The following is a 27,500-nucleotide window of genomic DNA, read 5'->3' on the forward strand; positions in this document are numbered from 1 at the left end:
AAAACTTAGAATTACAAGAGGAAAAGAAATAAGACATTAAAGTGTGCCCGAGTGTACCCTCAAGCAAGAGAACTCTAATCCAAGACAGTTGAAGACCATGGTACAGAGGCTATGGCCCTACTAAAGATTAGAGAACAATGGTTTGATTTTGGAGTGTCCTTGTCCTAGAAGAGCTGCTTACCATAGCTAAAGTCTCTCTTCTACCCTGAAAATTGAATGCTAAAATCCTTTGACTTGTGCTCACCCTTTAGGCCTATACACATTAGACATCCCATAGTGAGACATCATTCAGATAAGAAAATTAAAACTGTCCAAATATTATTTAGAATATATATGCGGGGCAAGTTGGCACTGTGCCAAACTGCCCCATTCTTGCTGTGCCAAACTGCCCCATTCTTGCTGTGTCAAACTGCCCCATTCTTGCTGTGTCAAATTACCCCATTCTTGCTGTGCCAAACTGCCCCGTTCTTGCTGTGCCAAACTGTCCCATTCTTGCTGTGCCAAACTGCCCCATTCTTGCTGTGCCAAACTGCCCCGTTCTTGCTGTGTTAAACTGCCCCATTCTTGCTGAGCCAAACTGCCCCATTCTTGCAGTGTCAAACTGCCCCGTTCTTGCTGTGTCAAACTGCCCCATTCTTGCTGTGCCAAACTGCCCCATTCTTGCAGTGTCAAACTGCCCCATTCTTGCTGTGCCAAACTGCCCCATTCTTGCTGTGTCAGACTGCCCCTATTCTTGCTGTTCCAAACTGCCCCATTCTTGCTGTTCCAAACTGCCCCATTCTTGCTGTTCCAAACTGCCCCATTCTTGCTGTGCCAAACTGCCCCATTCTTGCTGTGCCAAACTGCGTCATTCTTGCTTTGTCAAACTGCCCCATTCTTGCTGTGCCAAGCTGACCCATTCTTGCTGTGCCAAACTGCCCCATTCTTGCTGTGCCAAACTGCCCCATTCTTGCTGTGTCAAACTGCCCCATTCTTGCAGTGTCAAACTGCCCCATTCTTGCTGTGCCAAACTGCCCCATTCTTGCTGTGTCAAACTGCCCCTATTCTTGCTGTGCCAAACTGCCCCATTCTTGCTGTGTCAAACTGTCGCATTCTTGCTGTGCCAAACTGCCCCATTCTTGCTGTGCCAAACTGCCCCATTCTTGCTGTGCCAAACTGCCCCATTCTTGCTGTGCCAAACTGCCCCGTTCTTGCTGTGTCAAACTGCCCCATTCTTGCTGTGCCAAACTGCCCCATTCTTGCAGTGTCAAACTGCCCCGTTCTTGCTGTGTCAAACTGCCCCATTCTTGCTGTGCCAAACTGCCCCATTCGTGCTGTGCCAAACTGCCCCATTCTTGCTGTGTCAGACTGCCCCTATTCTTGCTGTTCCAAACTGCCCCATTCTTGCTGTTCCAAACTGCCCCATTCTTGCTGTTCCAAACTGCCCCATTCTTGCTGTGCCAAACTGCCCCATTCTTGCTGTGCCAAACTGCCCCATTCTTGCTTTGTCAAACTGCCCCATTCTTGCTGTGCCAAGCTGACCCATTCTTGCTGTGCCAAACTGCCCCATTCTTGCTGTGCCAAACTGCCCCATTCTTGCTGTGTCAAACTTCCCCATTCTTTCTGTGTCAAACTGCCCCATTCTTGCTGTGCCAAACTGCCCCATTCTTGCTGTGTCAAACTGCCCCTATTCTTGCTGTGTCAAACTGCCCCATTCTTGCTGTGTCAAACTGCCGCATTCTTGCTGTGTCAAACTGCCCCTATTCTTGCTGTGCCAAACTGCCCCATTCTTGCTGTTCCAAACTGCCCCATTCTTGCTGTGCCAAACTGCCCCATTCTTGCTGTGCCAAACTGCCCCATTCTTGCTTTGTCAAACTGCCCCATTCTTGCTGTGCCAAGCTGACCCATTCTTGCTGTGCCAAACTGCCCCATTCTTGCTGTGCCAAACTGCCCCATTCTTGCTGTGTCAAACTTCCCCATTCTTTCTGTGTCAAACTGCCCCATTCTTGCTGTGCCAAACTGCCCCATTCTTGCTGTGTCAAACTGCCCCTATTCTTGCTGTGCCAAACTGCCCCATTCTTGCTGTGTCAAACTGCCCCTATTCTTGCTGTGCCAAACTGCCCCATTCTTGCTGTGCCAAACTGCCTCATTCTTGCTTTGTCAAACTGCCCCATTCTTGCTTTGTCAAACTGCCCCATTCTTGCTTTGTCAAACTGCCCCATTCTTGATGTGCCAAACTGCCCCTATTCTTGCTGTGTCAAACTGCCCCTATTCTTTCTGTGCCAAACTGCCCCATTCTTTCTGTGCCAAACTGCCCCTATTCTTGCTGTGCCAAACTGCCCCATTCTTGCTGTGCCAAACTGCCCCATTCTTGCTGTTCCAAACTGCCCCATTCTTGCTGTGCCAAACTGCCCCGTTCTTGCTGTGTCAAACTGCCCCTATTCTTGCTGTGCCAAACTGCCTCATTCTTGCTGTGCCAAACTGCCTCATTCTTGCTGTGTCAAACTTCCCCATTCTTGCTGTGCCAAACTTCCCCATTCTTGCTGTGCCAAACTGCCCCATTCTTGCTGTGTCAAACTGCCCCTATTCTTGCTGTGCCAAACTGCCCCATTCTTTCTGTGCCATACTGCCTCATTCTTGCTGTGCCAAATTGCCCCATTCTTGCTGTGTCAAACTGCCCCATTCTTGCTGTGCCAAACTTCCCCGTTCTTGCTGTGGCAAACTGCCCCTATTCTTGCTGTGGCAAACTGCCCCATTCTTTCTGTGCCAAACTTCCCCATTCTTGCTGTACCAAACTTCCCCATTCTTGCTGTGCCAAACTGCCCCATTCTTGCTGTGTCAAACTGCCCCTATTCTTGCTATGCCAAACTGCCCCATTCTTGCTGTGCCAAACTGCCTCATTCTTGCTTTGTCAAACTGCCCCATTCTTGCTGTGCCAAACTGCCTCATTCTTGCTGTGCCAAACTGCCCCATTCTTGCTGTGCCAAACTGCCCCTATTCTTGCTGTGCCGAACTTCCCCATTCTTGCTGTGCCAAACTGCCCCATTCTTGCTGTGTCAAACTTCCCCATTCTTTCTGTGCCAAACTTCCCCATTCTTGCTGTGCCAAACTGCCCCATTCTTGCTGTGTCAAACTGCCCCTATTCTTGCTGTGTCAAACTTCCCCTATTCTTGCTGTGCCAAACTGCCTCATTCTTGCTCTGCCAAACTGCCTCATTCTTGCTGTGTCAAACTGCCCCATTCTTGCTGTGCCAAACTGCCCCATTCTTGCTGTGTCAAACTGCCCCTATTCTTGCTGTGCCAAACTGTCCCATTCTTTCTGTGCCAAACTGCCCCAAGCAAGTAACTGTTATTAGAATGGTATTTAATAAGTAACATAACAGTTTGAAAGTTTAGCCTTGCTGTCAAATTATACCCATATACCAATTGATAATCTAGCTAGAAATCTTTTAGCATGTCAAGTAATTGAGCACAAGTTTTGGTATTAGTGTAGTTTATTACAGGGTAATGTAACCGAGGGAAAAACCTACTTTTTTCTATAGAGAAAGGTCCGTTCTCTTCGAAAAGGACACTCGTTCCTGTCGGAAATTAATAGTTTAAAATATATATATATATATATATATATATATATATATATATATATATATATATACACACATACATATATATATATACACACACATGGATTAGACATTAAGGCAGGCATACAGTATAGCTATAGAATGTATTTAGCAGCAGACAGACAGGCGAATTGAAAGAGAATTTCAGATATGGAACTCTATAAATCAAAACCTCACACATCTCATATGAATCAAGGAGGAAGTTGTCGACGTCATGAGATTTGAATAGCTTTTCATCCTTCCCATATCCTGGTCTATTTAAAAGGGAATTCACATCTGCATAAACATCAATGCTGATTCAAAGGGATTGAAAAGGAGTTTGACATTTATCATCTGATATTCAATGTGATACCTGAGGCTCGTTTTGTAGTATTGATGCATATGATATTTCATTGAGTATACACATACACACGTTTGTATATATATATATATATATATATATATATATATATATATATGTATATATATATATATATATATATATATATATATATATATATATATTATATATATATATATATATATATATCATCATCATCATCATCATCTCCTCCTCCTACGCCTGTTGACGCAAAGGGCCTCGGTTAGATTTTGTCTTGAACTTTTAATTCAATACTTATCCATTCATCATCTACTTCGCACTTTATAGTCCTAAGCCATGTAGGCCTGGGTCTTCCAATTCCTCTAATGTCTTGTGGAGCCCAATTAAACATTTGGTGAACTAATCTCTCTTGGGGAGTGCAAAGAGCATACCCAAACCATCTCCATCTACCCTTCATAATGATCTCATCCACATATGGTACTCGAGTAATCTCTCTTATAGTTTCATTTCTAATCCTGTCCTCCCAATATCCTTCTGAGGGCTTTGTTCTCAAATCTATTAAATCTATTGGAGATTGTTTCATTGTCATACCATGACTTATGTCCATAGAGTAACACTGGTCTCACTAAATTTATATATAGTCTGATTTTTATATGAAATTTTAGGCAATTTGATTTTAAAATTTTACTCAACCTAGCCATTGGCTGGTGTGCTTTTTTCAATCTTTCACTAAACTCTAATTCTAAAGACCCTATATTGGAGATCATTGTTCCTAAATACTTAAATGATTCTACCTCATTAATCCTTTTTCCTTCCAATGATATTTCATCTTCCATGGCATATTCAGTTCTCATCTGTCTTTCTTCTATTTATCTTCAGCCCAACCTCGCGTGATATTTCATGCATTCTTAGCAGGGATACCATGCAAAGCTGGGCTGCCCATACTACGTTGGTTTGCTGTGAGCAATCAGACAAAAATTTCCCACTATCACTAATCCGTAGTTAGCAAGCTTGTTGATGAAAAATGGCCAAACCCCAGACATGAATTGATATGTATGATATCTATGTCCCACAGTGAGCTAGAAACTGCTGTATTTGTTGTTGTATAAGCACATATACACATGTATATATACACACACACACACACACACATATATATATATATATATATATATATATGTGTGTGTGTGTATGTATATATATATATGTGTGTATGTTTGTATGTATGTTTATTTATATATTCGTTCTGGTGAGCATCTATTCTGTTGATACATACATACATATACCAAGGCACTTCCCCCAATTTTGGGGGGTAGCCGACATCAAACATATGAAACAAAAAAGGGGACCTCTCCTCTGTACATTCCTCCCTGCCTGACAAGGGACTCAACTGAGTTTGGCTGGTTCTGCTAGGATGGCACAGCCCACCCTCCAACATTATCCACCACAGATGAAGCTTCATAATGCTGACTCCCCTACTGCTGCTACCTCCGCGGTCATCCAAGGCACCGGAGGAAGCAGCAGGGCCTACGGGAACGGCGTCACAATCGCTCGCCATTCATTCTTATTTCTAGCACGCTCTCTTGCTTCTCGCACATCTATCCTCCTATCACCCAGAGCTTCCTTCACTCCATCCATCCACCCAAACCTTGGCCTTCCTCTTGTACTTCTCTCATCAACTCTTGCATTCATCACCTTCTTTAGCAGACAGCCATTTTCCATTCTCTCAACATGGCCAAACCACCTCAACACATTCATATCCACTCTAGCTGCTAACTCATTTCTTACACCCATTCTCACCCTCACTACTTCGTTCCTAACCCTATCTACTCGAGATACACCAGCCATACTCCTTAGACACTTCATCTCAAACACATTCAATTTCTGTCTCTCCATCACTTTCATTCCCCACAACTCCAATCCATACATCACAGTTGGTACAATCACTTTCTCATACAGAACTCTCTTTACATTCATGCCCAACCCTCTATTTTCTACAACTCCCTTAACTGCCCCCAACACTTTGCATCCTTCATTCACTCTCTGACGTACATCTGCTTCCACTCCACCACTTGCTGCAACAACAGACCCCAAGTACTTAAACTGATCCAGCTCCTCAAGTAACTCTCTATTCAATATGACATTCAACCTCGCACCACCTTCCCTTCTCGTACATCTCATAACCTTACTCTTACCCACATTAACTCTCGACTTCCTTCTCTCACACACCCTTCCAAATTCTGTCACTAATCGGCCAAGCTTCTCTTCCGCGTTTGCAACCAGTACAGTATCATCCGCAAACAACAATTGATTTACCTCCCATTCATGGTCATTCTCGTCTATCAGTTTCAATCCTCATCCAGTATCTGTTGATACTGGAACTAAAACCAGACACTTTCACCTTTACCTTTATAACGGCAGTGATCTTCATTGAAAGTAACGTTAATTTCTAACGTATGTTAGCACACACTAACATTGGCCTACGAGGAGTAATATAATGTCAGACACATACACGTAGCTTGTTAGAGAGAGTTGGATAATAAGAATCTAACCTATCTTAGAATTATTTGTTCTTAGATATTTATTAAAGTCCTAATAACAATGATCAAAGGTCAGGAAGATGTTCATCATTCGTTGTAGAATTCTTCGATGACGTCAGAATACTTCTCGGCTATGAAGGATCTCTTCATTTTCATCGTCGGCCCTGTGATGAGGAAGATGAATTCATATTTAACAATTTTTTTTTTTAATGACGATTGTGAAAGTGAAGGATTTTTCGTAAACTGAAACGAATCAGTTTAAGATAAGATGATAATTATTGTAGAACTGGTTATGGTCTAATGGTAGATGGGTTACCACACGCACACATATCAACTCGTGTATTCAAATACACTTTTGTGTGATATGTATTGCATTCTTTCCTTAAATTTATTATTATTTTATGCTAAATGTCTCGATTTAAGTATGTGAAAACTTCAAGTATAATGATCAATCATTTTGTCACCATCTGCATATCAACTCGTGTATTTGAATACACTTTCAATTTTCGTGTGATATATGTTGTATTTTTTCCCTTGAATTTATTGTTTCCGATGCTAAACATGCCAAGAAAGCAGTAAATCTCAACATTACATACCACATTCACCTCCAGGTATGGAAAAGTCCTTGGGTAGGAGAGTCCACTTCTGAATTCTCTGGGCATTCGAAATGGCCTTGCTGTTCGCCCGGTCGATCCCATCCTGTATGGCCTTCATGACCTTTGCATCGGGCCCCTTCAGAACATCCTGAACTGTTTTTGCTTCGGATCCGAGACTTTGACACCAATCGAGTGCAGTGGGCAGCAAGGAGTCCTTCAGCTCACCCGTTTCCATATCCATGTCAGTCTGTGAGTAAAGGCTTTTATTGATTTTGATTTATTTTATTTACAGATGTTGCTTGTTTTTTTTCACTATATGCAAGGATTTGAGTTACTAATAACAACGTGAAACTAGAGGGGCACTCATAAACCTCCTCCGTGCCAGCTTATTTCTTGATCTTGACCTTGACATTTGACCTTAACATGTATTGATTGGCGTGGATTTTCATACACTCAAATATGAATCAAGTTTGAAGTCTCTGTGACAAGGATGTCCAGACTTATGGCTGATTACGTGAATTGGGCTTTTGTTTGACCGTGACCTTGACCTTCCAAATTTAATCATTTCCAGCATTTTACATAACAGTTAATCCCTGTAATTTTCATTACTCTACGAGGAAATAAGATCACTAACAACAGACTCTGCCTTCGTCAGTTTACAAAACAATCCTTGTACACAATAAAAATGCAGTTCCCAGCAAAAATTCTTGTTCGACCAATTACAGTGAACCCTCGTTTATCGCGGTAGATAGGTTCCAGACCCGGCCGCGATAGGTGAAAATCCGCGAAGTAGTGACACCATATTTATCTATTTATTCAACATGTATATTCAGACTTTTAAAACCTTCCCTTGTACGTAGTACTGTTAACAAACTACCCTTTAATGTACAGAACACTTAATGCATGTACTACAGTACCCTAAACTAAAACAGGCACAAATATTAAAGGCGATTTTATATCATGCGTTTCATAAACACGCTAAAAAGCACGATAAAAAATGGCAACCAATGTTTTGTTTACGTTTATCTCTGATCATAATGAAGAAACAAACTGGAGGTAGAGCTTTTCTTATTACCCAGACATATTTCCCATACTTTTCCCTTAGAACTACATCACATCTTCCTACTTTATATATATATATATATATATATATATATATATATATATATATATATATATATATAAATTTTATATATATATATATATATTACTGTATATATATGGGTTATGGAAAAAATCCGCGAAGTGGTGAATCCGCGATGGTCGAACCGCGGAGTAGCGAGGGCTCACTGTATGAGATTTTTTATTGACATTCTCCTAAAGTTGATAATTTGGAGGGATTAATTTTTTTTTTTATTGAACTTACATCATTCATTATCAAAATCACTTTGTTTAACACATACATACTCATTATTGAAAGTATTATCTCATTTGAATATTTTGATGTTAATTTCTAAATATATACAATATATATATATATATATATATATATATATATATATATATATATTTATATATATATATATATATATATATATATATATATATATATATATATATATATATATATATATACTGTATATAAATATATGTATATATATATATATATATATATATATATATATATATATATATATATATATATATACATATATTTGTATACAGTATATATATATATATATATATATATATATATATATATATGTGTGTGTGTATCTTTTAAATTAAATAGGTTGAGAAGCATGAAAGTAGATGGACTTTGAAGTAACCCCCAAAATAACCTTGTTTTAGTGGGACCTACTATGCATTTCTTGGCCGTGTCCAATTGATTTTCGTTGATAAAATCCTACCAAAACATTGGATATGGGTCACATTTTGGAAATAGGTATTTGAAGCCACAGCCTAATTGGCAAAAATATGCAGTAATGTCTAATGTGAATAATAAAGGCTCTTACGATAGTAAATCTAAGAAATTGAAAGGGTACCTTAGCTAAATTTAGACACACCCAGAGAGAGACTATGTAGACGTCATTACTGAAGGCCCTCCCACTCATTGATACTCTACTGTAGTATGACGAAGTTACTATACACTCCAGTCCAGATTGGCTTTGACGTATGAATGGTATGCTGTCCTCCGCCTGTTATCGGCGTGTTTACTATTGTGAATGGAAAGTTTACTGGGTATTACGTCTGATGTCATAGTTCACGTCACAACTTGCCTCTCTCTGGGTGCGTCTAAATTTAGCTAAGTTATCCTTTTAATTATATATTTACTCTGGTAAGTGCCTTTATTATTCACATTAGACATTACTGCATATTTTTGCCAATTAGGCTGTGGCTTCAAATACTTATTTCCAACATGTGACCCATATCCGATGTTTTGGTAGGATTTTATCTGCGAAAATCAATTGGACACTGCCAAGAAATGCATAGTAGTCGTTTTAATTGGTAATCTGTGAGTCAAAAAGTATGTAAGAAAACAGCTGCAAATAAAAAGTATATAAGAACACAGCTGCACATAATGGAAAAGTCCTATAAACGTAGCCATATTTAGAAAATTAAGTAACTATAGAAATCAAAATTATGATTATATAGAGTACTATATTTTCTATATTGTGAAATAGTGAGGTTACTTGATTGTGTTTAAAGTCATGGTGCAATAATAATAGAAAAAACAAAAAATAGACAAAGATTGACCTTCATTGTAAGCAAAATAGATAAGAACTTCCTTCTGTCGCCTATTAGCATGCAGTTTCCTATGCATGGTAATTCTCCTTTAACGATTTCTTCAATATTTACAGGTGCCACATTTTCACCTCCAGCAGTGACGATCAGTTCCTTTATTCTACCGGTGATGAACAAAAAATCATCTAAGTCAAGGTAACCGATGTCACCCGTGTGTAGCCAACCCTCGTCATCTATGGCCTCGTGGATCTCATCTTCCATATGTAGGTATCCCATAGATACGTGTCGCCCATACATGCATATTTCTCCATTTCCATCTTTGTCCTTGTTGATCAACTTTGTATAGAAACCAGGAGGTGTACTACCACAACTCCCGATTTTAAACGCAGTCTCGAGGCCCACAGTATGTGGTCCACAAGATTCTGACATACCGTAAATTTCTGTAAGCGGAATGTTAATACTGTGGAAGTATTTTAGAATCTCATTTGAAATTGGTGCAGCGGCAGAAATGAAAATCTTGCACCTGTCAAGCCCCAGAGCCATTTTAATTTTCTTGAAAAGTATTTTATTGGCAACAGGGAATAAGAGAGGTTTTCCAAAGTCTTGCTTTTGTCTACGTTCACATACTTCCAAGCCAATGGACTTTGCCCATGTGACAATGGATTTTTTTACTCCCTTAGTACTTTTACCAACTTCCATTAACTTCTCGTATATCTTCTCCCATACCCGAGGAACGCTCAGAAGCACGGTTGGTCGTACCTCTTTCATGGTTGCTGCTAAACTGCCTTTCAAAGCATCAGGCTGAGCAAAATAAACTGTTACCCCTGAGTACATACACATGTATATGTCTGACATTTGAGCTGCTACATGAGACAAGGGTAAGAAGCTAATAATAACTTCTTTTCCAAGGGCAAAATCTATATTAACAGAGTTAGCATGAGCGGTCCAAGACATGTTGTCGTGGCTGAGCATAACACCTTTGGGTGGTCCAGTTGTTCCTGAAGTGAAGATCAACGTACAACACTGATTGGCAGCCATGCGAATTAGTCTGGAGTCAAGTTCCATATCAGGTTCTTTTTTCCCCAGATCCATGACATCATCCCAGCTTAAGACTCCATCTGATGTAGGTTTTCCAATATACTGAATTATTGCTTTCAGGTCGGGTAAGTTTTTACGAATCTGTAAAACTTTATCCAATTGTTTCTGGTTCTCAACAACAAAGATTTGTGCTCTACAACTTTTTGCACAATGTTCACATGCCTCTGGAGAATTTGTTGTGTAGATCCCACTGGCAAATCCTCTGGGGGAAAATGATTTTGATTTACTTCTGAGTTAAACTCAATCCTTTTCCTGTTTTAAAGAGCTATGTCAAATATATTAATCCATCTTTTTTTTCACTTTGCAAACAAACAAGATTTATGTTAAAAATAGAATTAAAACTATATCTAACAGAGTACCTACCCAGCAAATATGGCAGCCAGATCTGAAATAAACCATTCAGGGGAATTAAAACCAAGAATGCACACTCCATGGAATCGCTCCAGACCCAGCTTTATAAAGGCTTTAGCTATGTTACAAACTTGAGCAAAATATTCCCGGTATGTTATAGACTTCCACACTCCATCTCTCTTCACACAAAGAGCTTTAACATCAGGAAACCTTTGAAATATAAGAACATCAGTTATTGCATTAGAATAGAGATACAATTAAGAAATTAACAATTACATAGCTAGGCATGCATGCACCATTCCAGTTAGAAAGTTTACATTAGTCTTTCTAATAAAAGTCACTAATACTGATATCTTGAAGTGACAGTTTGAATACAGTAATTGATATCCCTTTTAAAAATACTTAGTTGCTACTATCATGTTTAAAATTATTTACATTTTTTATTGATACTGATTAGTAGTAGATAATTAATGCAATGCTATTTTATGGTTGGGTGTTTATTGGCAGACATTTACCAGAGTTTATAAGCAGATAATATCGATGTTTGTACGCAAATATAAAATAGAAAAGCACTCTGAGAGTGCAGACCTCCACCACGGTAGCTTATTTCTTGAAGCCAGCTTGACTTTCCCAGAATCAATTTAGACGGTAGGCGTAGACTTTCAAAATTGAATAACTTTCACGTTTCAACATCACAATTAATCCCTGAAAGTTTCACTACTGTGGGTAAAATTGTGTCCAGGAAGTTGTTCACAAACAAACAGACAACAGGGGCAAAGACATAACCTTCCAACTTCGTTGGCAGAGGTAATAAGAAAAATAATAACTGCCTTCTATCAAAAAGTTTATAGCTGTTATTATTATTAGTAGACAGTTGATAGTTAATGCCAAATTACAACATAGCGGTAGGTTTATTACCATACGGCATAATATGAAATTAGGTAATGTCAGTGCTTGTCTGCAATTATAAATGAAGGAAATAACAAATGCTTTCTTGATAAAGAATCTCCATTAGTATCTACAACCTCTTATAATTTCTTGGTACTATCAGTGACAAAAACAAGAGGTCGAGGTGCAGCCATGCTTAAAATCAATTCCTGTAATTCAAGAAAATGTTGCAACTACAGGTACCTGAAATGTCTGACTTTTTACAAATTTCTGTATGGTAATTATTATAAACTATACAGTACAGTAGTTATTATTTTTTTACTCAGGTGCATTTGCACCAACTCGCAAGGGAGCCCTTTTAGCACGGAATAGTTTCCTACTAGCTGATTGGTTAGGCAAAATAATTCTAACCAATAAGCCAGTACAAAACTTTTCCTAGCTAAAAGGCAACTCCTGCGAGTCAGTGCAAATGCACCTCAGTAAGAAAAATTGAGTATAGGTACAGATTGTATATACAAAACTATATAAGGACCTATAAAAACAAAAGCTAAGAGCAATTTTAATAATTAATAGCCAAAATCATCACTATGCATAGTTAGGAAAAATACAAATGACATCCAAAATTTGTCATTTGTTCCTGCTTGAATACAGAACGAAGATGCCTTATTCATAACTCAGCCGTCAATTATAGAAGGCCACTTACTTATCAGCTGCTTTCTTCAAAAGACTAGGTACAGAGATTGGTGTATGAGCATCCACTCCCCTTTTTCCAATTTTTATTTTCACAGCCCCGGTTGGCTCCCATGTCTTTAGGACATCTGATGGAATAATCTGATCTGGCCCTGTTTAAATTATAAAAGAAAATTATCATCTTTTGATTGCGTGCAAGTACTGCTGTTTTAAACTGAATACGCTGATATTGCTATAAGGTACATATGATATTCAGAATATAGTTTTTTTAATTAGGCTATAAATTCTAATTATTTCTAATCTAATTATTTTCTTCCATTTCTGTTGCTTTATTGTCTTATATCTTAATAGTTTCTGTAGCTTTGCTAAAGCTAAACTTTAAACTAGGGAACAGGTGATCACTCTCAGCTTAGGCATTCATATGTTTAGCCAAAGCACATTCAAAGTTTTACATGATAGAGTTCTAGCAAATGAACGAAAAAATGTAATGTACTACAGTGACAGAATAATGTGTATTTATTTAATATAACACAATAATTTCTTTAATATTAATGTCATAGTACTTCAATGTTTTCTTATAGCTGTTTTACATTAAAGTGCATAACGAGAGAGAGGTTAATGAATTAAATGGATCACAAAATAAAAAATATCAGAAACATACGCAGGGATAGTTGCGGATAGTTGTAGTGAAAATTTTGAAGATTCCTTGATGCAAAACAGAAGAGAGACAGAGGTTGAGAGATACAAGACTTTAAAGGGCCGGTGAAAGACTGAGAATATTTGTAGAAATGACTGTTGAGGATGTATGAAAATCAATCAAGAGTTTGAAGAAGGAAAGACATTAGGGATCTATGTTATTAAAGGGGCAATGATACAATGTGATGCTCATAGTATGATTGAATAGCTGACCAGGGTTTGTAAGGTATGTATGTCTGAGAGAAAGGCTCCCAAAGGAAAGGGTTAGACTGTTAGAGGAATAATAGTTCTGTAGAAGAAGACTACTCTGTTTAATCCTATTCTATCATTTATCATGTTTATCCTTTCTCCAACATTCCCATATTGTCCATATCTAATTTCAACCTGAATATAATTATTTATCAGTTTTGATATTCAGTGTCCCTTCATATTGACCTTTGGCCCTTGCAATATGGATATGGGTCCCCAGGGATGTGATGAGCACTATTCATTAGAGCATATCCTTAGATTCAAAGCAACTCATTGCTTTTCAGTCTATCCCTAAGTACAGTACATAGATGGACACCACATGGGACCCTGTTAATACGCACATCGACAATTGTCAGACCCATCTCTATAAGGTGATGACCCAGTCCTTTCTGCTTTTTGGAAGTTTAGTAGCTAGTGTGGCTGGCCCAGTCAAGGGCTACTATCCTGGATTGTGTAAAAGTCCAGGCAGTCTTTGTGAAAATAAGTGACCATTTTGAAGAATATAGCAAAGTGCAGCTTGGATTAGCATGTCCTTCCAACCTACTGAACGGGTGACCTGGTCATAGGCCTTGATCTTCTGATGTCAGTGTATTCCACTATTCATATCAAATATTTTAAAATGCTGTTTGGTAAAACTGGTTGCTTGCCTTGCATGGTAACACTTAATAGGCATACCAAAAATGGTATAGCCTTATAGAATCTAAAATGGGCTTCTTATATTATTTTTATAATTTTAGGAGTCCTTTTATATTATTTCATGTTTATTTAATGGGTTATTTAGCATTTTTTAGTCAAATTGTCTGCCATAGAAAAATAATGCTTGTTTTTATAAGTGTGTATTGAAATTATTTGTCAGGCAAATGTGAATTCTGTAACCATTCTACATATATGGCAAGTTTATTTGAAGGATTATTCACAGTTATTAAAATTTTTTTACTTAATTTTATATGTATACAAATGAAAAGTGCTGGCAATTCATATAAGCACATCGGGAGTAAGACAAACCACCTACGAGCCCTCTCTGCATATGCTGGAGACATTAGCCATTAAACCAGTTCTAGGAGACCTCTCTGCATATGCTGGAGACATTAGCCATTAAACCAGTTCTGGGAGACCTCTCTGCATATGCTGGAGACATTAGCCATTAAACCAGTTCTGGGAGACCTCTCTGCATATGCTGGAGACATTAGCCATTAAACCAGTTCTAGGAGACCTCTCTGCATATGCTGGAGACATTAGCCATTAAACCAGTTCTAGGAGACCTCTCTGCATATGCTGGAGACATTAGCCATTAAACCAGTTCTAGGAGACCTCTCTGCATATGCTGGAGACATTAGCCATTAAACCAGTTCTGGGAGACCTCTCTGCATATGCTGGAGACATTAGCCATTAAACCAGTTCTAGGAGACCCCTCTGCATATGCTGGAGACATTAGCCATTAAACTAGTTCCTTCATTAAATAGTCAAGAGGTCTTCTCTTGCCCTGTATATTATCTGAGAAACCACTTTCTATGAAGGTCTTATGGAAATGCCCTTGCCTGGTGATCTAACGGACTGGGGTTCGAGTCCTGGCCAAGCTTGATAGTTTCTTTTAGTGTCTGCAGCCTCACCATCCTTGTGAGCTAAGGATGGTAAGTTTGGGGGGAGCCTTTAGGTCTACCTGCTGTGTCATCAGCAGCTATTGTCTGGCCATCCTTGGTCCTAGCTTGGGTGAAGTATATGTGTGTATATATATATATAATATATATATATATATATATATATATATATATATATATATATATATATATATATATATATATATATGTATATATATATATATATATATATATATATATAATATATAAATGTATATATATATATGTATATATATATATATATATATATATATATATATATATAATATATATATATATATATATATATATATATATATATATATATATATATATATATATATATATATATATATTTGTTTATATATATGGTCAGTCTCTAGGTTATTGTCCCTGACCCTTGCCTTTGCTATTCATGAGCAGCCTTTAAAGCCTTTAAACAATCCTCTTAAAAGCTTCTTAGTTTCAAGTACAGTACTCACTTGGGTCAGTCGGTGTTTGTACTTTTGAGATGTTAGGTTACTGTACTTAGATTTATAAAACTTAATTTTGATAATTCATACTTTAGCCATGATGATGAAATAATGTATCACCACTTAAATCCCCTATGGTTAGGGAGAAAGGAGTAGTCATACCCTGATGAGCGAGGGAGGGGTGCGTGTGCCTGTGTGCACATGTCTATTTAAATATTATGCTGTCATTTTTGACAGGTTGCATGCACTAATATATATATATATATATATATATATATATATATATATATATATATATATATATGTATATATATTCATATGTATATATATATATATATATATATATATATATATATATATATATATATGTATATATATTCATATGTATATATATATATATATATATATATATATATATATATATATATATATATATATATATATATATATATATATATATATATATATATATATATATATATATATATATATATATATATATATATATATATATATATTATACATATACAGTAGAACCTCTACATCCGAACGTATCTACATCCGAAGTAAAATTCGAGCAAATTTTTTACTCTACACCCGAATTTTATTTCGACACACGACGTAAGTAATTTTCGTCGTACCGGTTGTATGGTTGTATCCAAATTTTTCTACACGCGAAGTACAATTCAAACACGTTCCTACTCTACACCCGAATGTTTTTTTCGACACCCGAAGTAAACAATACTCGTACGCGTAGTCGGTGCTCATAGCGCCTGAAGTGTTTTTTATTTCCGCCGATAGAAGGCAGCACAACGACCTCGGAGGGACCCTCAATTAGTGCGGCTTGGGTCAGTCCTCTGTTCTCGTCGGCTTCTTGCGGTTGTGCTCTGTGCGTTCTGCTATTAACTCTGTTTTAATCGTGATTTTTTACGTGCATCCTTTAATGGTAATTTACGTAAAGTATGGGTCCTAAAAGGCTTAGCTTTGCCAGTGGTAGTGGTAGTGGTGAGAAAAGGAAGAAGGAAATGCTTTCTTTAGAAGTTAAGCAGGAAATTATTGAAAAACATGAGCGTGGCGTCTGCGTGAGTGAACTTGCTAAACAGTATGGCCGTAATATGTCGACGATCTCGACAATCCTTAAACAGAAGGAAGCTATTAAAGCAGTGAAACCTTCTAAGGGGATCACCATAATTTCAAAACGCCATACCCCTATCATAGAAGAGATGGAACGACTTCTACTAGTGTGGATTAAGGACAGAGAGATCGTTGGCGACACCATCACCGAGACCGTCATCTGCGAGAAGGCGCACGCCATCTTTACGGACTTGAAGGAGGAGAGCTCTGGGGGTGATGCTGGGGAGAGTTCAACCGAGCCTTCCTCAGATGATTTCAAGGCATCTTGTGGCTGGTTCGAGAAATTTAAGAAACGGTCCGGGATTCATTCAGTTGTTCGCCACGGAGAGGCTGCTAGTGCGGACATAAAGGCTGCAGCTGACTTTGTCAAGAACTTCGAAAAGATCGTGCAGGAAGAAGGCTACGTAGAGCAGCAGGTGTTTAATTGTGATGAAACCGGGCAGTTTTGGAAGAAGATGCCGAGTCGAACCTACATCACCGCCGAAGAGAAGAAATTGCCTGGGCATAAGCCAATGAAGGATCGGTTGACTCTTGCCCTATGTGCCAACGCTAGCGGGGACTTTAAAGTCAAGCCCTTACTGGTTTACCATTCAGAGAACCCTAGGGCCTTTAAGGCACACAACGTCGTTAAGGATCAGCTTCATGTTTTCTGGCGATCCAACTCGAAGGCCTGGGTCACTAGGCAATACTTTGTGCAATGGGTTAACCAAGTTTTCGGCCCTTCTGTAAGAAGTATCTTCATGAACAGAAATTGCCTTTAAAGTGCCTGCTATGCCTTGACAATGCACCCCCTCACCCCCCCGGACTTGAAGATGATATCTTCGATGAATTTAAGTTCATAAAGGTGCTGTATCTTCCACCGAATACCACCTCTATCCTCCAGCCCTTGGACCAGCAAGTCATCTCTAATTTTAAGAAGCTGTACACCAAGCACTTATTTAAGCAGTGCTTTAATGTCACGCAAAGCACAAACTTAACTTTGCGTGAATTTTGGAGGGGCCACTTCAACATCGTGCACTGCTTGAAGATCATAGATCAGGCTTGGGTGGGATTAACTCGACGGACCCTCAATTCTGCCTGGAAGAAGCTGTGGCCTGATGCAGTTTCTCCCCGAGATTTCGAGGGTTTTGACCCCGAACCTGATCCCGTGGTGGGTGCAGCGGAAGCCGTAGAGGAAATCGTCTCCCTTGGCAAGTCCATGGGTCTGGAGGTCGACGCAGATGACGTTACAGAACTCGTCGTCGAACATCACAACGAACTTACCACGGATGAGCTCAAGGAACTCCATGCTATGTCGGAGCACATGAGTGATGACGAGGAAGGGAGCGAGGAGGTAGAACATGTGTTAGGTTCGGCGCATATAAAAGAGGTGTTAGGAAAATATCAAGACGTGGTCGACTTCATCGACAAATACCATCCAAAGAAATTGCAGGTTTGTCGTGTAGTTTCGCAGTTCGATGATGTTTGCCTAACTCACTTTCGAAACATTCTGAAAAGCCGTACCAAGCAATTATCTATTGATAATTTCTTTAAAAAAACTGCGAAGCGAACTCGTGATGAAGAGGATGTAAGTGATTCGAAGAAAACGGCAAAGAGTGAAGCGGAAGAAAGTGAAACAAAGAAAACGGAAAGGAGTGAAGCGAAAGAAATTCAGTCAATTTTAAGTGTAGAGAGTGAAAGTGATTAAAATTACGTAGTCATCAAAAAGAAAAAAAGAAAATGTAAAAAAAAATATAAAATATAAAAATAAAAAAAAAATAAGCTAAGTTATGTTAAAGTTCACTTAGTGTAAGTTAGAATAAGTTACGGTAGTGTTACGTTTATCATAGTTAACCTCTCTACCTCCTCGCCGCCCGTCCGTCTCCTCTCTGCGTAGCAAGACTAACAACACCTGCGCTGGAGTTTCTAAGGTAAAGCGAAGCTAAAAACCCGTTTCTTATTTATAATTTTTTGCTAATTCTTCTTATTTACATGTCTATTATCTAATTTAGTGTTCATTATTCTCATGGGAAAATTATGTGTAGTAGTTTATTAAGAAGTTATCATAGGTTTTTGGGCTCAACCACGGATTAATCCTATTTCAATGTATTCTTATGGGAAAATTCGTTTCGACATCCGAACATTTTCTACATCCGAAGTTGGTTCTGGAACGGATTAAATTCGTATGTAGAGGTTCCACTGTATATATATATATATACATATATATATATATATATATATATATATATATATATATATATATATATATATATATATATATATATATATATATGTATATATATATATATATATATATATATATATATATATATATATATATATATATATATATATATATATATATATATATATATATATATATGTTGATGCCCAACGATTAAATGTAAATAATGTTTGTTGTCTAGTTATCGCGATGGTTAATGTTAAGGTTTGCTGTGTGGTAGTTTGCTGGTTCGAGTCTATGCTCGGCCATATGAATTGTTTACTTGGTGTTGGATTGTTTTAGCTAATTTACGCATAGTTCTCGGTCACGTGAACTTTATGGTAATCTACAGTGTCTTCCTGTAAACAAATGAGGAAACTTATCAGTTTAAAAAGTGATTTCATACAGAACGAATATAACGAAAGTTGGTATTTACTGAGGAATATTTGGACCGTTTGTTATAGGAACACAATTGTAAGTAAACGCCTATTATATACTGTTTTGGAATAACGGATTCATCTTTTCCCATTTGTAAACCTACATGTTACATAACGTATGCCTTTAGATGAGCCTTAATTATATTGATTTTGTGTATGACCTTTTTGTAATTAGCAGTTATACATGCATAATTTACTTAATTAAGCTTTGCATATTGTTTCTATCAGTCTTAGTTATTTAACTTAATAATTTTGTGTACATTAGCTTATTATTTATACGTTGATTTCTTTTTCATTTACCCATAGTAATTGAACCACATCACGTCACTTCAAATCACTTCAAGTTACGCTACATGCGTCAAGTCTACATGTATAAACGCCAAACAATATAACCATATCGATGTTAACGTCATGGAACTAATAAAGAACTATATGTGCGTGTCAAAATTGTGTTTCTCCATCATTCACGTTAAGCAATAGAAGAATAGTGCATTAACATCGTTCAATTAAATTGTTAAACTACCATCAACGACTCACGCGTTAATTCTATAATAACTCTTATACGTGAGTCTTAAGAAGTGGAATTACTGCCTGTTATAAACAACTACAGACAAGATGGCGTCGTCTGATGAGACTGTTCAGAATAGTGCTCCCGTCGAAAACTCGGGTACGACAGTTAATATTCGAACATTAAAAAATAAATTGAGATCATCACTTGGCAACGTAACGAAAAAACGCAACGAACTCATAGGCCTCATGTCAAATCCGGACAACCTGCACTTGGTGAAAATGTGTCTAGAAGAATATAACGAAGCTTTCGATAAGTACAAAGAAAACTTCAATTGTGTCATGGATAACATCTCAGACGAATTGGAGGAGGACCAGGAATTGTCCAGATATGAGACCAAGGAAATTAGCATTCTGCAATTCCGAAACCATACTGGTGAATGGATAGCTATAAACAAAAAACGACTTGAAGAAGACCTGGAGAGTCTTTTAAGCCGATCTGGTTCAAAACGTTCTTCCAAACGGCCTTCTTCCCTTCCTTCTGGCAAATCGGCTACGTCCGAAAAGGTGCGAGCCAAAGCACGTCTCGCCGAGTTGCTTGCCGAAAAAGAACTCGTGATAAAGAAAAAGGAACAGGAGGCAAAGACAGAAGAGATTCTATTGGATATCGAAATAGCCAAGACTCGAGCAAAAGCACGTGTTTTTGCAGAAACCGAAAATGACATTGGCGACGACAATGTTGGTAACAAAGACAATGTGACACATACCAGCATTATTGTGCAACGAGCCAACCATCAAGACGTGAATGTTATGGTTGCTGGACCTAGTGTAGCTGCCCCTGGAATTTGTGCGAGTGAAGGTGCTAACACGGCTAGGGGTGGCAATATGGCTAACCAGGTTATACTCCCTGTCACCCAGGAAAATAGTGCCAGCTTACCCAGTCTAAATCCCAGCACTGCACAAGAATTTGTTCCCAGAAATTCTTCAGAGACTGTTACTAACACTCTTGCAACTCCAGTCAACGCTTCGAATGCCAAGTCATCAACGTTTCCAAATCTAGAACAGTATACGTATCCGCCTGTAAATATACCTGTGAACAGTAACTTTGGTGCACCCTATCCACTGCCTAATTCACCTCCAGTTAACACCATACAGCAGCAGATTAGTGGTATCGCCACAGCTCTAGCTTTGCCTGCACCGCAAGTTCCCAAGTTTACCGGTGATCTTCTGGAATACAGTGACTTCATACTGGCGTTTGACACCAGGATCTCCTCTAGAACAGCCAGCAGCAGCGACAGACTTTACTACCTTCTACAGCATACAGACGGTGAACCTAAGGACCTCATCAGCAGCTGTATATACATGCAGGCAGACCAAGGATATAGTCGGGCAAGACAGTTGCTACAACAAGAGTATGGTGATCCTTATAAAGTATCCCTGGCATACTTGAAACAACTAAACGAGTGGAAGCCGATAAAACCAGACGAAGGGAAATGTCTGAAAAGATATTCGCATTACTTGCTAAAATGCTTCAGCGCCATGCAAACACTTACTCACCTGGCTGTTCTTGATCATGCACCGAACCTACAGGTGGTAGTCCAGAAATTGCCAAGTTATCTCCAGAATAAATGGCGCGAAAAAGCCACAAACCGCAGACTCCTCGAGAACAGGTCTTCGTGCTTTGGTGACATTGTCCAGTTTGTTATTAACGCAGCAGAGTGTGTCAATGACCCAGTGTTCGGGAAAGAAGCAATGCAAAGAGAACTGAATTCTAGTAAACCATTAAAAGGGAAACCAACAGAATCTGCATTTGCTATGCAAGTTAATCATGAGAGCCAAAGTAGAACTCGTGGTTTTAGGTCGCCCTCCTGTTTTTACTGCAGCAAAAATCACGATCTGGATAACTGTGCAGATTTCAGGCAGAAATCTCTCGAAGAGAAAAGAAAGTTTATTATAGAGCAGCGTAGATGCTTCAGTTGCTATGGTCTGAATCATACATAGAAGGGGTGCATGAACAAGCGAAAATGTCACAAATGTGGCAAAGGTCATCCTACGGCCATGCATATAGATGGCTTCAAACTACCTTGGAGGTCGGACTACTCTGACAGATCTTCATATTCTCAAAACCGTACAGAGGAATCCAGCCAAAACCCTCCAGATACCGCTACCAGCAATGTTATTTCTCATGACTCCTCCATGGTTCTTCAAGCAATAATACCTGTTCGTTTAAAGCAGAGGGGAACCGACCGAGAAGTTCTCACCTACGCCCTCTATGACCCAGGAAGCACAGGGTGCTTCCTATCAGAAGAACTGAAAGATGACTTGCAAGCTTCCGGTGTTCAAACAAATCTGCGTCTGAAAACTATGCATGGGGAAAGCATAGTCAAAAGCTACCTTGTCCAGGATCTCGTCGTCAGTGATATAAACGGCCAGAACGGTATACTGCTTCCAAAAACGTATTCCAGACAAGAAATTCCAGTGAGCCATGATCAAATACCCCGTCCAGAACTGTTACGACGCTGGCCATATCTTCACGACGTGGCAAAATCGATTCCTGAAATAATGCCAGAAATAGACATCGGTCTACTGATTGGCAGTAATTGCCCACTAGCAATGGAGCCTCTGAAAATCATATCAACAGACGGCAAAGGCCCATTCGCTCTGCAGTATCGTCACGGATGGACAGTCAGCTCCCCAGTAGAAGACAACAGTGTAACGTCTACACATCGAGTAAACAGTAATCGCATTGTGACCGAGGACATTGAGCAGGCTACTGAAATTATCTCCCCAAACAGAATACTGAATATTCTGGAAAGTGACTTTATTGATAGCCGGATAGCAAGGTATCCTGGAGAGAAAGGATTGTCTCCAGAGGACACTACATTCCTGAAGAAGGCTGAAAGCAATGTCGTGTTTAAAGACGGTCACTTTGAGATCCCTCTCCCTTTCAGGAATCAGAACTTAATGGTGCCAAATAATAAGATCCTTGCAATCAAACGAGCACTCTATCAAAAGAAGAAAATGCAAAAGGATCCCAAGTACCACTCCGACTACGTCAACTTCATTGACAAAATACTCCAGAATGACTATGCTGAACGTATCCCAGACTCCCTGCTCACAGCCAAATCTGGACATGTGTGGTACCTGCCCCATCATGGAGTGTACAATCAAAGAAAACCAGATAAAATTAGAGTGGTGTTTGACTGTAGTGCAAAATTCAATGGAATATCCTTAAACGATCAGTTGCTGCAAGGGCCTGATCTCACCAATTCTCTGATAGGTGTTCTAACCAGATTCAGAGAACACCAGGTAGCCTTCACTTGTGACGTGGAGTCTATGTTCTACCAAGTGAAAGTACCCAAACACCAATACAACCATCTCAGATTCCTCTGGTGGCCAAACGGTGACATATCAAAAGAACTCGAAGAGTACTGGATGAAGGTACACCTGTTCGGCGCAGTGAGCTCACCAAGTATCGCCAACTACGCACTTAGACGTGTCGCAGATGAAGGAAGCTACTTAAGTTCAGAAGTCGGCCATACAATTAAGCGGAACTTTTACGTCGATGACTGTCTAAAGTCTGTACCCAGTGCCACCGAAGCCAGTTCTCTGATTGCTGAACTGACTGCCGCCTGCCGGGGCTCTGGATTCAGACTGTGTAAATTTACTAGTAATGACGTCTCTGTCCTAAACACCATCCCAGCCGACGATCGATCAAAAGAGTTAAAGACAAGAGACATCAATTATGACCCTCTGCCTACCGAGCACGCCCTCGGAATACTTTGGGTCGTCGAAACGGACACATTTGGCTTCTCAGTGTTGTTGCCAGACAAACCACTGACAAGAAGAGGCATACTCTCCATAGTATCATCCATCTATGACCCCCTTGGTTTCGCTGCTCCATTTGTGCTGCTGGCAAAGCAAATACTGCAAGACCTCTGCAAAGAAACCAATCTCGCCTGGGATGACGAAGTGCCTGATGATCACCAGCGACGTTTCAAACAATGGATTAGTGAAGTCCCGAACCTTCAGAAGATAACAATCCCGAGATGTCTGAAGTTACCACAGCAAGCAAAAGATACGACTTCTCAGATGCCAGTACATCTGGGTATGGCGCTGTTGCATACCTAACCTCAAACGAGGGTGGACGTTCTAAAACTTCATTTCTCATCGGAAAAGCAAGGGTTGTTCCATTGAAAGCAACATCTATCCCACGGCTTGAACTCACAGCGGCTGCTGTAGCTGTAAATTTAGGACAGAAAATGACCCTTGAGCTTGATCTCCATCTCAACGAAATCTGCTATTACACAGATTCAACGACAGTCCTTTATTACATCAGAGCTGAGAGAAAGCGTTTTCCAGTGTTTGTGGCCAACAGAGTCCGTCAAATAAGAGACTTCAGCAACGCTAACCAGTGGAAGTACGTTAGCACCGATTTGAACCCAGCAGACATTGCATCACGTGGAGTAAGTTCTGTGATATCGTCAGACATGACTCGTTGGCTGGAAGGTCCGGATTTCTTGAATATGCCGGCTTCAGAATGCCCTGCAAAGATGCACCCCAGCAGCGAACCGCAGGTTACAGAGGAAGACTTAATGTCTTTAGTTACTACAACTACATCAGAAGAAGGATCACCATTTATGACTTTAATCACATATTTCTCCAGGTGGGAGAGACTGAAGAGAGCAGTAGCAGTATTCATAGCATTTTTGGCTTTCTTACAAAACAAAGAACAAACTATAAATTTAAGGACCGCACAGATCATGCAAAAGGCTGAAAAGGCAATCGTTTGCTTTATACAAAAGATCACCTTTGCAAACGAGGTCGAGAAACTCAAGAAAACAACCACGAAAGAAGACAAGAAAGAACACTCGCTACCAAAAACAAGTACGATATTCCGTCTCGACCCAGTGCTCATCGACGGAACTCTGCGAGTGGGAGGACGCCTCTCGAAAGCCGCAATGGACTCCGATGTGAAACATCCTATGCTACTGCCACAACATTCGCACGTCACCACTCTAATCGTACGAGATGCTCATGAGAAACTTGGCCATGCGGGTAGAAATCACACCATTGCAGCAATTAGAGAACGCTTTTGGATTGTTTCAATCAACTCTGCTGTCCGACGTCAACTCCACAAATGCATAACGTGCAGAAAAATGAGAAAGCCATGCCAAGAGCAAAAAATGTCCGACTTACCTCAAGATCGTCTCGAGCCAGCTCCACCATTTACATTCACAGGCGTAGACTTTTTCGGGCCGTTCATTATAAAAGAGGGCCGCAAGGAGCTCAAACGTTACGGCGTCATATTCACCTGTCTTGTCAGTCGCTCCATTCATCTGGAAGCTGCTAACAGTCTCGAAACGGATTCCTTTATTCACTGCCTGCAACGCTTCATAGCCCGTAGAGGTACGGTACAAGAAATCCGATGCGACAACGGGACCAACTTCATCGGAACCCGGAATGAGCTGAACAAGGCTTGGTCAGATCTGAACCAAAACAAAATCCAAAACAAACTACTGTACATGAATATCGACTGGAAACTCAACCCACCTATGGCATCGCACATGGGCGGCGTATGGGAGCGCCAGATCCGTACCATTCGGAAAGTTCTATCTGCGCTATTCTTCGACCATGGGACTCGCCTCGATGACGAATCATTCCGCACGCTACTCTGCGAGGTAGAATATATTGTGAACTCAAGACCGATCACGACCTGTTCTGATGATCCTGACGACATGGAACCACTAAGTCCGAGTCAAATCCTCCATATGAAGTCACCCAAGAGATTAATACCAGGACCTTCGCAACCAGAATATGTGTACTCCAAAAAAAGGTGGCGTAGAGTACAATATTTGTCGGACTTGTTCTGGACCAGATGGAAAAGGGAGTACATAGTCAGCCTGCAGCAACGCCCCAAATGGAACAAACAACAACGAAATACACGAGAAGGTGACATCGTGCTCCTGAAAGACGAGAACACGCCATGACTTCATTGGCCACTAGCACGTGTAACAGAGGTATTGCCAGACTCCAGAGGCGTTGTGAGAAGCGTCAAACTTCGAACCCAATCTTCTGAATTGCACAGACCAGTGAGCAAGCTCGTACTCTTGCTTCCAAAAGAAGATCAAGTGTTATAGATATTATCCAGAGACACTATATGACATTGATATATTTTCTAGTTCATATCTGTTTGTCAAACTCATTTTTATTTTGTTGTGTTTATCGTTTTAATGTTCGTTCCTTAAGCTTAAGTTTTATTCATGTTCTATTCACGTATTGTAGTATGAAATGAAATATTAGTTGTGCACCTTATATTTTTTTGTAAATCATATGATTTAGAGGTCGAGTATGTTGATGCCCAACGATTAAATGTAAATAATGTTTGTTGTCTAGTTATCGCGATGGTTAATGTTAAGGTTTGCTGTGTGGTAGTTTGCTGGTTCGAGTCTATGCTCGGCCATATGAATTGTTTACTTGGTGTTGGATTGTTTTAGCTAATTTACGCATAGTTCTCGGTCACGTGAACTTTATGGTAATCTACAGTGTCTTCCTGTAAACAAATGAGGAAACTTATCAGTTTAAAAAGTGATTTCATACAGAACGAATATAACGAAAGTTGGTATTTACTGAGGAATATTTGGACCGTTTGTTATAGGAACACAATTGTAAGTAAACGCCTATTATATACTGTTTTGGAATAACGGATTCATCTTTTCCCATTTGTAAACCTACATGTTACATAACGTATGCCTTTAGATGAGCCTTAATTATATTGATTTTGTGTATGACCTTTTTGTAATTAGCAGTTATACATGCATAATTTACTTAATTAAGCTTTGCATATTGTTTCTATCAGTCTTAGTTATTTAACTTAATAATTTTGTGTACATTAGCTTATTATTTATACGTTGATTTCTTTTTCATTTACCCATAGTAATTGAACCACATCACGTCACTTCAAATCACTTCAAGTTACGCTACATGCGTCAAGTCTACATGTATAAACGCCAAACAATATAACCATATCGATGTTAACGTCATGGAACTAATAAAGAACTATATGTGCGTGTCAAAATTGTGTTTCTCCATCATTCACGTTAAGCAATAGAAGAATAGTGCATTAACAATATATATATATACATATATTTATATATATATATGTATATATATATATATATATATATATATATATATATATATATATATATATATATATATATATATATATATATATATATATATATATATATATATATATATATATATATATATATATATATATATATATATATATATATATATATATATATATATATATATATATATATATATATATATATATATATATATATATATATATATATATATATATATATATATATATATATATATATATATATATATATATATATAT

General features: G+C 38.8%; 1 protein-coding gene and 1 long non-coding RNA gene across 2 annotated transcripts in view; one reads left to right on the forward strand and one right to left on the reverse strand.

Moving 5' to 3' along the window:
- LOC137638707 (uncharacterized) overlaps nucleotides 1–27,500 on the forward strand; it is a 110,990-nt gene that overhangs the window by 63,198 nt on the left and 20,292 nt on the right. Inside the window, exons 2-3 of the long non-coding RNA XR_011044173.1 lie at nucleotides 7,072–7,305; nucleotides 9,858–10,004. This is a non-coding gene — a long non-coding RNA (uncharacterized lncRNA). The remainder of the gene's footprint in view (nucleotides 1–7,071; nucleotides 7,306–9,857; nucleotides 10,005–27,500) is intronic.
- Nucleotides 6,484–27,500, reverse strand: part of LOC137638705 (long-chain-fatty-acid--CoA ligase ACSBG2-like) — a 25,669-nt gene continuing 4,652 nt past the window's right edge. The window contains exons 3-7 of the mRNA XM_068371024.1: nucleotides 12,782–12,920; nucleotides 11,203–11,400; nucleotides 9,754–11,041; nucleotides 7,057–7,303; nucleotides 6,484–6,624 (exon numbers count right to left, since the gene is read on the reverse strand). Of these exons, the coding sequence (XP_068227125.1) occupies nucleotides 6,548–6,624; nucleotides 7,057–7,303; nucleotides 9,754–11,041; nucleotides 11,203–11,400; nucleotides 12,782–12,920 (1,949 nt within the window). The 3' untranslated portion in view covers nucleotides 6,484–6,547. The remainder of the gene's footprint in view (nucleotides 6,625–7,056; nucleotides 7,304–9,753; nucleotides 11,042–11,202; nucleotides 11,401–12,781; nucleotides 12,921–27,500) is intronic.

The sequence above is a fragment of the Palaemon carinicauda genome, chromosome 3 (genome assembly GCF_036898095.1).
Source record: "Palaemon carinicauda isolate YSFRI2023 chromosome 3, ASM3689809v2, whole genome shotgun sequence".
Lineage (NCBI taxonomy): Eukaryota > Metazoa > Arthropoda > Malacostraca > Decapoda > Palaemonidae > Palaemon > Palaemon carinicauda.